Source organism: Lethenteron reissneri, chromosome 64 (genome assembly GCF_015708825.2).
Source record: "Lethenteron reissneri isolate LAM-NWPU_2019-01 chromosome 64, ASM1570882v1, whole genome shotgun sequence".
Taxonomy (NCBI): Eukaryota; Metazoa; Chordata; class Hyperoartia; order Petromyzontiformes; family Petromyzontidae; genus Lethenteron; species Lethenteron reissneri.
In genome coordinates this window covers 7,793,300-7,808,177 of record NC_083842.1, presented here as the reverse complement: position 1 = coordinate 7,808,177, position 14,878 = coordinate 7,793,300, and the positions used below count along the sequence as shown (strand labels likewise).

Below are 14,878 nucleotides of genomic sequence, written 5' to 3'. Positions count from 1 at the left end.
CCGTAACATAACACAAACCCTAACAACACAACATGAACACTGCAATCCGCAAAACCCCGCAACCGCCACACCCGCAACAAGAACAACATGCACAATCCGGCGAGTGGCAACGATACTGTGTATGCGGAAAGAGTAACAATAAAAAAAAATTTCTTTAATCATTTTCTCTTCTTTTCTCTCCGACTCATGCAGCGTCCCAATGTCCGAGCGTCCCTTGAACGGGACATTACCCCGGCAGAGGGGGAAGCCGGCAACGAAGTCGGGCTTTAATACAAAAAAAGAAAAAAAAAATTTCTTTTTTTTTTTTTATGAAAAGTGTTGCGTCCTTGCCCGAGTCCGCCTTGCCGGACCGTCGTACGGCACAGGACGCAGTTGGCCATCCGGCGGCGCCGGCAGTTCAGGAAGGCATGGGCCAGGGCTCCGCGCGAGCCCCGGGGTTCCGGTTCCCGACGGTCAACAGCCGTCAGGTCCGAGACACCTGGGGGTGGGTCAGGTGGAGACACGTGAGGATCAGCCTGCGACACATCCCTCCCCGAGTCGACGGTCACATCACACGCTCGGTCGTCACGGCACAACCCGGGGTCACGCGGCGCCGCGTAGGGTTTCAGTCGGGAGGGGTGCACGTACCAACGGCGTTTTCCCCATTTAATCTGTATACTCTGGGGTCGTGCAACCCGCACAATTTCCACCGGTCCCCTCCATGGTCTCAACAGTTTGGGGGACGTAGCCAACGGTGCGTGTGGACAATGCAGCCAGGCCTTATCGCCCGGTTCCCAATTGTGCGTATGCACCTTCCGTTCATGCAATCGCTCGTTCGCGATCTGCCGAGAGCGTGAATTCAATCTCGCAGCCTCTCGCGCCTCAGCCAATTTGGCAATGTTAAACTTAATGTGGTCTGCCAATTTAGATTTTGCACGTGGCTGTGAAATCCCCAGTTGGACGTCCATGGCCGGATCAGCCTCCCGCCCATACATCAGAAAAAATGGAGAAAACCCCGTCGCCGCATGGGGTGCCATCCGATAGGCCGCTAGTACCCCCGGTACCTGTAAGTCCCAATCCACCTGGTCGTCGCATACCTGTTGGCACAGCATAGACGTAATCGTCCTGTTCAGACGTTCAACCATACCGTCAGTCTGCGGGTGGTACGGGGAGGTACGTACTTTCTTTGTACCCAACAGGTCGCACACCTCGCGCAACAAAACACTCGAAAAGTTCTTCCCTTGATCCGTCAGCAAGCGTTCGGGGGCGCCTTTGTCCAAAACGTAACCTTGGACAAAGGCGTCCGCCACTGCCGCAGCCGACTGGTTGGCGAGTGGCCACGCCATGGGCCAGCGGGTGAAGTACTCTACGCCAACCAGCAGGAATTTATTTCCCCGGGGTGTAGTGGGAAAGGGCCCCAAGATGTCTAGCGCGACCAATTCGTTCGTGCGCGAAACTTGAATGGATTGAAGCGGTGGATTAGCCGCTATTGGTGGCGGTTTTCTTTTAGCGCACCCTACACACACCTTAAGAATGTTCGCCACGTCATTGCCCATCCCAGGCCAATAGTAGTCTCGCTGAATGAGGGCGAGCGTTTTGTGAAACCCCAGATGCATGAGTCGTTCATGGGCAGCCAGGACGACCTTACCCCGTACAGCAACCGGCACCACAAGCATGTGACGCCGGGACATGGAGTCCCACTTCATCAAGAGGCCCTGTCTGCACACCCAGGAACCGACCCGCGTTTCCCCGCCTTCGGGAACGTTAACCTTCCGACGTAGCGCGAGTAGGGAGCTGTCGGCCATTTGCAGACGGCCCCACTCGATGAGAGGCAATGCTAACAGCGAGTCCCTCCCCGTGGGGGCGTCGACCCCCGTAGTATCCGTGGCGGCTAGCACCACTTCCGCGGGGACATCGACAGAAGGTTTACACCGCGCCGATCCTAACTGACATGCGCATTCCGTACGCGTCGGCAACCGTGACAATGCATCCGCATTCGAGTGGCGCAACCCCTTGCAGTAAATCGTCGTGAATTGGTAGTCCTGAAGGACCTCCAACCATCGGGACAATTGGCCGGATGGCTGCGCCACCCGCATAGCGTATTGGAGAGCCGCATGGTCCGTGCGAACCGTAAAGTGACGGCCATACAGATACGGCCTGAATTGCTGTATAAAAAACACAATCGCCAGCAATTCACGCCGTGTCACGCAGTAGCGTTGTTCCGCGGGGGACAGAACCCTGCTACCGTAGGCGACCACCCGTTCGACCCCCCCGACCACCTGTGAGAGCACTCCCCCGATACCCGTGTTACTGGCATCCGTGTCGAGCACAAACGGTTGCGTGAAATCGGGGTAACACAAGGGGGGAGCCTGCACCAAGGCGTCACGAAGGGAGCAGAACGCGGCCTCCTCCTCCGGCCCCCAGTGAAACCGCACCCCTTTAGCCGTCAAGGCGTGCAGGGGCCTGGCTATGGTGGCAAACTGTTTGACAAAACGACGGTAATAGGAGGCAAATCCTATGAAGCTGCGGACTTCAGTAACAGAGGTCGGTGTTGGCCATGAGCCGACGCATTGCGTCTTAGCAGGGTCCGTCGAGATCCCCGAACGGCTAACGATATGGCCCAAATACCTGACCGATTCCCGAAGCAGAAAACATTTAGCCGGTTTAAATTTAAGCTTCGCGGAACGCATCCTGAGAAACACTGCCCTCAGTCGCTGGAGGTGCTCCTCAAAGCTTCGGCTGAAAACGATGATATCATCGAGGTAAATCAAACAGGTGTCCCATTGAAGGCCTGACAAAACCAATTCCATGAGCATCTGGAACGTGGCAGGAGCGGAATGTAAACCCATGGGCAATCGGTTGAACTCAAATAGGCCTCCCGGTGTCCGGAAAGCGGTTTTAGGTTTTGATTCGTCATCGAGGGGCAATTGCCAAAATCCCGAAAGCAAATCGAGCGTCGAAAAAAACTGTGCTCCTGCCAAGGCATCCAGCGACTCATCCATCCTGGGGAGCGGATACGCATCGGCCATTGATATTTTGTTTAGGCGGCGGAAATCGACACAGAACCGCAGGGATCCATCCTGTTTTTTAACCAAGACGATAGGAGCACCCCACGGACTGGAAGAGGGCGCAATGATGTCGGCCGCCAACATGTCATTTACTGCCGACTGCACATGCTCCTTCTCGGCTGGACTGAGCCGGAAGGGATTCTGTCGAATAGGGGCCGCGTCCCCAGTCTCTATGTGGTGGCGCAACAGGTCTGTGCAGCCAATGTCGTACTTGTGCCTGCTAAACACGTCAGCGAACTCGAGCAGCAAGCCCCTCAATGCACCCAACGGCACACTGGACAAGGTACTGGACCCGGCACACAACGAGTCCAACCACTCCGTCCCTTCCTCACCTTGGGGATGCGTATCGACATTTGAATCGGCGTGAGCAACGAGCTGTTCCTCGACGGGTAGCGGCGCGGCGTGAGCCAGCACCGTTCCCTGCGTAATCACGGCCGGCCGCGACCCCGTATTCAGGACCACAACGAACGGCTCACTGTCCCCCCTCACCATGGTCTGGGCCACCGCTAAGTCGAGGTCCCCTTTAGCCCTGTTAGACGGCCCCAATAGAACTCCCTGTGCCCCCACATCCGCCCCAAGGGGTTTTCTCAACCGAAGGGGTACCAACATTTGCGATCCCGGGGGCACCTTTACAGTCCGGGTTGCCAGCGCCTGCACCGTCGCACAAGCCGTGCGTATCTTATTTGGACTCTTCAAAAACTCAACCCGCCGACCCGACGGAAGCTCAATGCAGGCCTGGTCTATAAGAATTTTGATGGGCATTTTAGACAGAAAGTCCGTGCCTAGTAAACAAGGAACGGCCAACGATGATGATACAAAAATAGGACCCGCCAATTTAATGTCGCCAATACAAATATTCGCCCGAATCTGGCCGATGATTCCCAAAGATCCCCCGTTTGCCGCGTAAAATGGTACGTCCACCGGCAGAAGTGGCCGACATTGTACGGGAAGAATATTATAGATAAGGTCCGAAATAATAGTGGCCGACGCACCCGTGTCCACGAGCACCCGGACCTCAACCCCGTCAATGTACCCCGTTACCACGGACGACCCGGCCGACGCAGCCACAATCCTGTGGGCCAATTCGGACCATTCGACTGCCTTTGGGCCGTACGCGGACCCCTCTCGCCGAACCGAACCCCCGGCGCCCATACACGGTCCCCCCACCGCGACCCGAACGTGCCGTGCGTGTGGACCGAACGTGTGAGGTGCCGCGACTTGCCGGGTTCAGTTTGGATGTCTTGAGTCCCTGGTCGTCGTCCGGACGTGGTCCCGCGGTGCGTTGACGCGGGGCCCGGCACCCGGACGCGACGTGGCCCCGAAGGCCGCAGTTGTAGCAGACGACGAGGGACGTCGTAGGTTTCGGTTGCTCCAGCTTGCGGGAGGAGCGTGTGGGCGAACGACCTCCCGTTCTCCACTCCCCCGGTCTCGAACCAGCGAAGGCCTCCTCCCGAGGCACAGCAGGCTGAGGTCCGATGATCGTGGCGGCCGGTGCCCCGTTCTCCACCGATGCGCAGACGACCGTCGGCTTCCGCTGTAGGACCTCGTAAGCGTGGATACTCGTGGCAATCCCCAGGGAGCAGATGTCCATCTCGTCCGCCGTATTAATGGGAACTCCCAATCCGTGAGCCAGCGCCAGCAGCTGCTCCGTCACCATGGCGTCCTTCCCCTCCTTGTCCATGCGGGGAAAAGCTGAATCCGCCAGGGCGAGCAGCGCCGTGCGATAGGCGAGCGTTGTTTCTCCAACCACCTTCCGCCGATCGTAGAACTGGTGGCGACAGGTCGAGGGCGGCCCGAACACCTTGGCCAACAGGTGCAGCGCGGCCTGGAGCGTTGAGCGGGACGACCTCGGGGCAGACGTGAAGGCCGCAAGCGCGTCGTCGTCGAGCATCGCTGGCAGCGCGCGCAGGGCAGTGGTGTCGGACCACCCCGACATTTCTTGATGCGCGATGAACCGTCGCTGGAAGGCTCCCCAGTCGCCCCCGTCCGCCTTGAACACCGACAGCGCGGGCAATCGTTGCTGGAGAACTCGATCATCGTCGTCGTCGTTGGAACGATTTTCCCGCGCGCCGCTGTGGTTGTAGAAAATGTCGGCTCCCTCTGCAGGCGCAAAATGGAGAGCTCCGGCGCTCGCCGATGACGCGGGCTGCGCTGTGTGGAGACCTCTGGCCACGTGGTGTCCGCGTTTCCCGCCAACCGGAGGCGGACCCTCAAAAATGGCGCCAACTCCCAAACTTTTGGCGCGAAACGCCTTATGGCGGGAACCCTCCAGCCGCGCCGCCTCTTCCAACCCCGCAGGCGTTCCACCGGCCGCTGGAACGGAGATCTCCGCCAAGATCGCAGCGGCGGCGAGCAGCAACTCCGCCAGGCGGGAGTGTGCGTCCTGCAGGCTGGTGTCGGAGGCGGGCGGAGCATCGGCCATTTCCGCGAAGTGCTGCATCGGCGGCAACTCCTCGTCCTCTCCTCCCGAGGGTGGTGTCACCGGTACGTCGTCGTCTCCCCGGTCTTGCACGTGGGAACGAGAAGTCTTCCTTGTGTCCATTCTCCTTGAAGACAGGTTTACTTCTGACGCCAGTTGTAAAGTAGTAACTCGGCAGGAGACGACTTCACGGGTAGCACACTCTTTATTTTCACCAACTTGTAGTTACACGGATGACTAACACCCTACTTCGTTACACGGGTGACGGACACCCACTCAGCTACAACTTCGTTACACGGGTGACCAACACCCACTTAGCTACACGGGTGACCAACACCCACTCAGCTACACGGGTGACCAACACCCACTCAGCTACACGGGTGACTAACACCCACTCAGCTACACGGGTGACCAACACCCACTCAGCTACACGGGTGACTAACACCCACTCAGCTACACGGGTGACCAACACCCACTCAGCTGTACTGACACGGGCTCTTACGCCCCGTAGCCTTCCGGGACACACCCAGCCGGGGTGCCCGTCTCGGCTCTGGGTACCACCGTCCCGACCCACACGGGCGTCGGACTACGGTCCCCCCAGTCTCGGCTCCGAGCCACACAGGGCCCCGGTCCCCACAAGGACGGCGGGACTAGGGGTCTCGGGCCCCTACCTCCTCCACCCCGTCTTCGGTCTTCAACTGGTTAACACTGACCACGAGTGCTCTCGCGCGTCCCCCTTTATACCCCTCCTGCGGACGTCGCTGAGAGTACCCACTTATCTGACCAATCACTGCGCACTCGCTACGATCCTCTTTTCCCAGCTTGTGTGAGCGCGCCTCACCACCGGCGCGCGCGTCCATGCCACGCCCACATCGCGTGCCCAACCCCGCGCCCCGTGATCCATCACTGCCGGCGCACGTCAATACCACCACTACATTTGTAACTTCCAAAATCCAGAGCTATAATCCAGCACTGAATATTTATAAACCACTGGGAATGTTTTTTGCAATGCATCTCTCGTGTCTGGTCCCATCCCCGCACACACAGGGCAGATCGTGTCTATCGTATGGTACTGGGCAAGCACAACTTACATCTCAACGAGGCTGAGCAATTCAAGTCGACAATCGCTCTGAGTGTCGTGCATCCTTCCTGGAATAATGATCCAACCAGAGGGTGGAGTACCACATTGCACATTTAACACCGTCCAACTTTAAGCACAGCGATTGTGCCACCACTCCACACGATCTTGTAACGAGACGAGCAGACTGCGGCCGCAATTTACAGACAATAAAAAACTAAATTGATTGGGGTGGTTAATTGGTGAGGGTCAGACATGTGACATCTGCACCGTAGTCTCGTTTTATACCGAGTTCTCTCTACTCCACCCCATCTACCCTGCAGGTTTGACATCGCTCTGATGAAGCTATCTTCCCCCGCACCTCTTAGCGAGCAAATTAAACTCGCGGTGCTGCCACGCGCGGAGCAGGAGCTGTGGGATAACGTCACCTGCATGGCTACAGGCTGGGGTCTCCTCGCGAGTGAGTGCACATGACACCGACCACACGACCAATGCAATGCATATTCATTTGGGTTGTTTTGATATTAAGTGACAATCACATGAAGAGACAGTAAATATTTGGGTACCTGCTTGGTTACATATACAGTAGTAAAATGCTTCAAGGCTGCAAATGATAGGAAAATGCGATCACAGGCCAAATTAGTGAAAACTTGACAAATAATGTTTGATTAGAGGCGCCACGGTAGCGACATGATAACTATCTCACCTGGTATATAGGAGGTCGTGGGTTCGATCTCAACCTGACGCCTTTATATTTAGAGTTGGCATGTTCTCCCCGTGGTCATGTGGATTTTTCTCCGCGTCCTCCGGTTTTTCCCTCCACATTTAGAAACATACGTTTCGAGTATTTGGCTGCTATACATGTCCACATGATAAGCCACTTCGTTGGGCTATCATTTGTGGCCAGGTCGCTTAAAAAAAAGCTGTAAAGCTCAGTGGGCGTTACCTGGAAAAATTAAAATAAAGTTTAGTTTTAATTATAACTAGTTTTCTTTCGTTTTCAACTCATAACGCAGCACACCGTAGAGAGAGACAGAATGACTCAGAGGTGCAAAGGAGCAACCACAGACAAGTGGGAAGGCAAGAGCTAAAGTCTCCCCTCCTCCAAAGCTCTGTGGACCTCCAAATATTACGGTGTTATCAGCCAATTAATGAATGTTTATTCATGTGGGAGGAAACCAGAGCACCCAGAGAAAACCCACCGCTGAGAGAAGGGCAATACTCATTAAGGTGGAACAGGTGGAGTCCACATTTGCTGTACCGCCGTCTGCCAGGCTAGGGTACGGCACCTCCTTGACATCCACCAACCATCGCTGCCTCCACAGCGCTGGATTACAGGCCACAATGTTGTATACTAACCCTTCTTCCAAAATTGAGATTAATAATATTTGATGATTTTTATATATTATCTTTTTACTTGTTTTTTTAATGAATGAAACACACCAAAAGCGCAGCAAACTGCAAAACACCAGGTGTTGTTAAGTAATGAACTGGAGGAGGGCTAGGATGGCAGAATTTGCAACCTTGCTTCAAGGAAAGATAAGGCCTGATGAACGGGCACATGTCACCCTGCAGGCGGCAGAGACAGTGGGAGTGTCAGCCAGACATAGTTAAGGCAAAAAGCCCAACCATCCTGCATGGTTTTAAAGTAACGTCAAAATTCGAAATTCAACAACAGAGTAGGCTAAATTATCGATCCTCGCGCTCGCTCAAATTGGAGACCAGGCTGCGAGCTACATCAATGAACCATTGCCCATTTGCTGATCCAATACTGAATGTTAATATTACTGAAGTCAAAACGAATTCTATGACCTCAGCACATGGGCAAATAATAGGGCAGTGTCGACTCAAAGGCAATGGAAGAAACAGAGGCGCCTTTGTCTAAATCACAACCACAGAAAGCCAGGAATCATCACTGATTGTGTGTTCAGGGATTCCGAGCTAGTTAGAACACGTGCACAGGGGGGGAGCTGATGTAAACAACCCTGCACGTCTGAACGTGAGGGGGCCTTTGACCTGAAAGTAAGAATAACACTCCCAGAGCAGAAGGTTGGATGACCACAGTGAGACGAGAATAAGAGTGGTGTATATCTCTCAAGGAGGCAGACCCAGCTGAACAACAAGGCTGCGGGGTCACCAGAAGTTCGCATTCGCCTAGTTAAGACAAAAAGCTCAATTATTCTGTATTGCTATTAAAGTAACGTTAAAGTCGGAATTTAACAACAGGGTAGGCTAAAGTTATCGATATTCACACCCACTCCAATTAAACCAGGCCACAAGTTACGCCTACTGAACCATCACCATTATTAAGTCAATATGAAATGTTATTTCCATACTTCAATACTTTCTATACAATTCGACCCGAAGCATATGACAATCAGAACCTTCCTAAGTCAAAATTGAATCGCACCCAGACAGGAGCGAATAGTCAATATAAGGTTGAAGAGGGAAGGAAATCAAGAGCACGGCGAACTGCAAACGTAAGCAAAAAGCCGGGAACAACACCAGCCCAGCAACAGCGAGTGGGGCTTCGACAGGCCATAAAGTAGAATAATAACTCCCGGGGTCAGGGGACACAAGAAGAAGCAGGCAGACAAAAACCAGAACTGACTCCAAGGTTCAACCGCCCTCACCTACTCAGGGGTGACGGAAATTAATGAGGCCTTGAATTAACGGCAGGCAACAACAACGGCGAGCAGAGATAGGGTGGGGCAAAGACTGCGGGCTATGGAATGCAACTTCGTGTCAGTAAAGCCCTGACAAACAAGTTAAGTTAAAGACATCACAATACATAATATCGCACATAACATCAATGTTAACGCTATTCACCGTAAACTATATTCCGCTTATATAACCATCCAGGCACCAAGGAATACGAATTCCTAGGATCAAGAAACTTACCCCTTAACCTAAGATATCGGAAATAAATTAATAGTAATAAGTATATGCATGAAAAGACAAAAGTAAAACTTATGGAAAAGCCAGGATAACGGGATGAATCACCACCAGGTCGAATATAAATACATAATAAAAAAAAAACAATGTTAAACCCAGGGTCGGAGAGAAAGGGAGATCCCGGCCGTCTTTGTATCCCCGCAGCGCGGGATAGGAGTGTGTGTACGCTCGGGGAAACACCTACACTTGGGTCGGGAACCACGATGGGAAACGACAGACCTTAGGTTACATACAGAATCATAACTGTGAAATAGTAAGGGACAAATGTTAACTTAAAACTTTTAACCATTTCTTTGTGCGCCGGGTCGGAGAGAGTGTTGCCCCTCCCTCCAGGTTGTGCAACACGAACAAAGACGCCTATGAGACGATTTGTAACGTCTGTGTTTTGGGTTCATGAAGAAGGCCAGACAAGAGATAAATTGCACCCAGACAGAGAGACGACTTCGAGACAATTTGTAACATCTGGTTGTTTGCTCGTGGGTTTTATGGAGGGAGTTGACAACGGAATATACCGTCAGTGATGCACACAAGGACATACGGACACACACATGGACACACCTGCCTACGGACAGATCCTGACACAGCAAAAATCGGAAGCCCCGCCTTGTGGGCGGGATCCAGGGGGATTTTTCAGCATAAAGGAACGGATCCTGAACATTGGAAACCAGTGCGACGGGAGGGTCCACTCAGAAGCTCGACCGGGAGGGTCGACTCAGGAACGAGTGCGACCAGAGCGGGTCCACTCAGGAGTGCGACCAGAGAGTCGACTCAGGAGCGAGGGCGACCAGCGGGTCGACCCAGGAGCGAGCTCGACCGGGAGGGTCGACTCAGGAGCGAGCTGCGACCAGCGGGTCGGCTCGACTCATCTTCAGCTCGTCAATCTCTGCTGCCGCCGGAGATCTCCGCTGCCGCCGGTGGTGAGCGTCGCGACTTGGCGACGATCCAGCGCTGCACGCTACGAGCGAGTTGTGGGCGCCACCTACCGACCGGGTTCCGAACTGCGACAGCGTATCAACAGCCATCCGAGCCAATTCACCACGGTGACAGGGGAGCGCCTGATACGTATGACGCGCACCGCCCCCTCACCACACGACCACCAGGCGTCTGTTTGACATAAAGAATCGACTCCGAACACTGACTATTCAAGACAACTCTTACCACTCAAACACACTCGAACCCATAAGTCATCCGTGGCTGGGAAGGCATCACAACGAGACCGAGTGGTGGCCTCCGTCGTATAAGAGTATTCTTAATTTTTATCTTTAATATTTAGTGGGCTGTACTCTTAATCGCATAAATTCCCAACAGATCCATCAATACGAACTGATTCTTGGCACCTCCTTCCGCCGAGCCACGCTCACGTGGGGAGTGGTGGCCCACCGGATCCTTATCAGGTGATCTGGTCCCCAATTAGTAAACTTGGTATAAGATAACGATCTTCGGAAAAGGAGCACCGTCGCAGGCCCTTACTCCGAGCCGTTCTGCTGTCAGATAACCTGCCGATGTATCTGTTGAGATTGGTGCCTTTAAGAATAGTAACTGTTTTGATTGTGTTTTTTTTTTTATCGCCGTATAATCTTTCAAGTATCCTTCAGTCATAATCGCCGCACGTACTCGCATCCTCTACAGAATATTCAACTGTCCCGTGACCCAAGGTGTTAACAACGTGATAAGGGTTGCGTATGATCAATAAGGAGTGCGGTACTGCGTGAACAATATTGAGTATAATCATTCATTAACGTTAAGGTTTTCTTAGCATAGTATTTGCATGTTTTAACGACTCTCTCTCTCACTAACAACCATCGCGTTATGCGGGATCCATGTGCAGTTGTCAAAGTGAAATCAGACAATCGTTGATGATACTGTATTGATGCCGTATTGACGTTCCGGGATTGAGAGTTCGCATACTATATCATAGTTAAGGTTGAATTAGTAATAAATTGATCAATACAGAAGTGGTTGTGTGATTCTTTCCTGAAATCTATGCATAAGATCTGCTTTCTGCGTTGAGATTTGAACTTGGTGACCTTAATAAACACACTAATACATACTCAGTAAATGTTAAAGCGATAAGGGGGTGAACCGGGGTCTGGTTATCATAACGACTTGCGTTATCATAATTACACCCACTCGCATAATTAATACGATTACCTCTCGAATTGGCATAATTAAAATGTGCGTAATTACATAATTAACATATTTCCGGATAATTACACATTTGGCCAAATTTCATTAATTATTATTATTTCCACTGAATATTCATAACCCACACATACAACATAATAATTCACCCACGCACGCATACAACATAACAAATTTTCATAACCAACATATACAACATAATGGGGACTCGTCCGGGATCTCTCGCAGACAGTTTATGCATGAATTCAGGAACGAATCACTGATGTGTTAATCAAAGTGTTGTGAACTAACGTTGCCTTGTGATTGTAAACGGGGGTATACAAACAAAACGCGCTCTGAAGGGAAATACCAGAGTAGCAGAGTATAACAAAGACAGCTGGGCTGAGATTATTTGCTCGAGTTAAACTGACGCATCCTGTGATACAATTGTTTATATGTGCTCTGAAAGGGAATTCTAGAGTAACTCACGACGCACATGAGATGTTAGAATTAAGATACACTCTTAAGTCTATTAACCACACTACATAATAGAGATGGCACAGGATCCACAACATTCTGAGTTTGACACACCAACGCATAACACTGATACAGAGTGGACCTCTGAGGAGGAGATGGAATCTATGGAAAAACAATATCGGGAATTTGTATTAAAACGTACTGGACGGACTGCTAGCCAGCAGACGGAGCAGAGAGATATATGGGAGGGGAGCCATACAGAAGATGTTAAGGCCCATAGAAGGAAACTACTTAAGGATGTGATGAAATGTGGCAAAGCCAAACGTGACGTAAAAATTGCAGAAATAGCGAGGGTAGACTCGTATCTCCTCGCACAGACAGACAGAGAAAGATTATGGAATGAGGAAAAATTTGAAAGGGAGAGACAAGAGAAACTGTCCTTAATGGTGCAGGTAGAGCGTCTGCACGCCCTCGTGAGAGAGAAAGAATCCGCACTAAATGCACCAGTAAAACACCCAGACGTTGATACACAGAACACATACGGGAGTAACAATTTACCACACTCCGAGCCACGGGGACGTAGCCCAGGGCCAGATCCCACAATGAGTGTGGCTACTATGCAAAGCAATTTTGATAAAGTAACACCCTCGCAAATCGAGGAGAGAGAAGAGGAAATAATAATACAAACGGGAAAACATGAGGCCGACCACCCCAACGTTAGAGAGAGACAAATAATTAACCCTAAGTCATCAGGATACACTGTAATGATAGAGCGGGAAAGGGCGGAGCTGGTGCAAGACGGGAAACATGACATAAACAGAACACCAGGCAGACGCACGCTACGCAAGTATGACCGACATGATGCAGATGACAGAGACAGCTCACCAGAGAAACGCACCTCGCACAAACACGACCAACACGACACACGTAACAAGAGCTCACCAGAGAGACGCACATCACACAAGCATGAGCCATGGGATAAGCAGAAATCACCGAGCCAAATTGACCCACGTAACAGGTGCAAAAGGCACTACAAAAGTGATGTTAAGCAGAGCCATCGTGATGGTGACGGCTCATCTGACACTGACTTCTCTGACAATGACCAACACGACACGGATAACAGGAGCTCACCAGAGAGACGCACATCACACAAGCATGAGCCATGGGATAAGCAGAAATCACCGAGCCAAGTTGACCCACGTAACAGGTGCAAAAGGCACTACAAAAGTTATGTTAAGCAGAGCCACCGTGATGGTGACGGCTCATCTAACACTGACTCCTCTGACAATGACCAACACGACATGGGTACCAGAGAGAGCTCACCAGAGGGACGCATGACATGTAAAAATCACCCACGCAAAACCACCCGCACCAAAAATCCCAGAGACAGGAATCCCGATAACCATGAAGCACGAGACAAACATAAATTCAACACCTCACCTAGCAGGCACCACACACGTAGTAGGCAGCATGAAGGTCGAGGACAAAAACACTCACCACATAGACACCGCTCAAGGAGATCACGCACACCAACCCACAAGCACGAATCACAAGACCCACATAAGGAAAACAAGAGACACAAGCAACGGGACAGATACGAATCCTCGGACAGAGGGAGATCACGACACAGACACGGGACACATGACAACAGTGATAGTGGAGACAAGGGTAGCTCAAGGGAGCACTCCTCAGGAACCGACACCACTGATGACGAACAACACACTTTTAACAGTAAGACACTAAAACTAATGGACAAAGCACTCGTGAGAATTCCCTATTTCGATCCACATAACAAAAACAGGGATATCCACACTCACATAACTACAGTAGAACAGGAGGCTAAGATCCGGGGTCTGGGTAAATCAGCAGAAAAGGCATGTCTATTATCAAGGAGCCTACATGAACCCGCCAGACCATGGGTAGCCTCCCTGCCAAATAGGGTGAAGAGTGACTTTAAACAATTGAGCCGAGCAGTAGTTAAGAGATTTGGGGAATACTCCACACTATCCGAAGGATTGAACGCGGCAAAGTTGATGACCCAGCGTGTAGACGAAGACCCACGAGATTATCTCCTACGCCTTAAGAAAGCATATTACGCAGGGGACGTGGACAATGCCCAGGGAGATAAGACAGTCTTAAAAGTGATGTTCTTCCAATCATTGAGACCTGAAATAGTGAGAATAGTAGGAATGATGTTGGACCCCGAGACTGCCTCCCTACGCCAGATTGAAAGCAAGGCCCACACGGCCTGGGTGAACGGACGGAAAACCACTGGCATAGCCAAAACCCACATCGTCACCAGAGATAAAGAATGCCTCGATCTGGAGGGAAGCGAATCTCCAAGGAATAATATTAGCGCCACACGGGGTGGACATGAATTCCCCCAGGAGAGGGCGCCTAACCCAATAGAATCAACACCCGTCCACAACACGCTGAATAACGTTCCACGTGGGGGGAGGAACGAGGCCAGAGGAACTTGGCACCCACAGCCGCCACCACCATGGAATTCAGAAGAGGGCGGAGGCTGGAATTATGGAGGAGGAAGAGAGAGTGACGGGCCACACCTACCCCGCGGAGGCCGACGCCCACCAAACCAGTCACCATATCGTCCCCTACTGCCGCCTCCACCAGCAATAGAGCATAGACCGCCGTTAGCTAACAGGAATCGATATGCTCACCACATTAGGATGGAAAAAGAGCTCCTAGGGAGTATGAAGACTTCCATGCAAGTAGCGAAGGGAAGAATACCAACTATACCCACACAGGAGGAGGGCACACCCA

At 51.9% G+C, this 14,878-nt stretch overlaps 1 protein-coding gene across 1 annotated transcript in view; it reads left to right on the top strand.

Moving 5' to 3' along the window:
• The window catches only part of LOC133359236 (elastase-1-like), a 63,619-nt gene that overhangs the window by 26,891 nt on the left and 21,850 nt on the right, over positions 1-14,878 (top strand). Inside the window, exons 4-5 of the mRNA XM_061577697.1 lie at positions 6,514-6,639; positions 6,868-7,004. Coding sequence (XP_061433681.1) covers positions 6,514-6,639; positions 6,868-7,004 — 263 coding nt within the window. The remainder of the gene's footprint in view (positions 1-6,513; positions 6,640-6,867; positions 7,005-14,878) is intronic.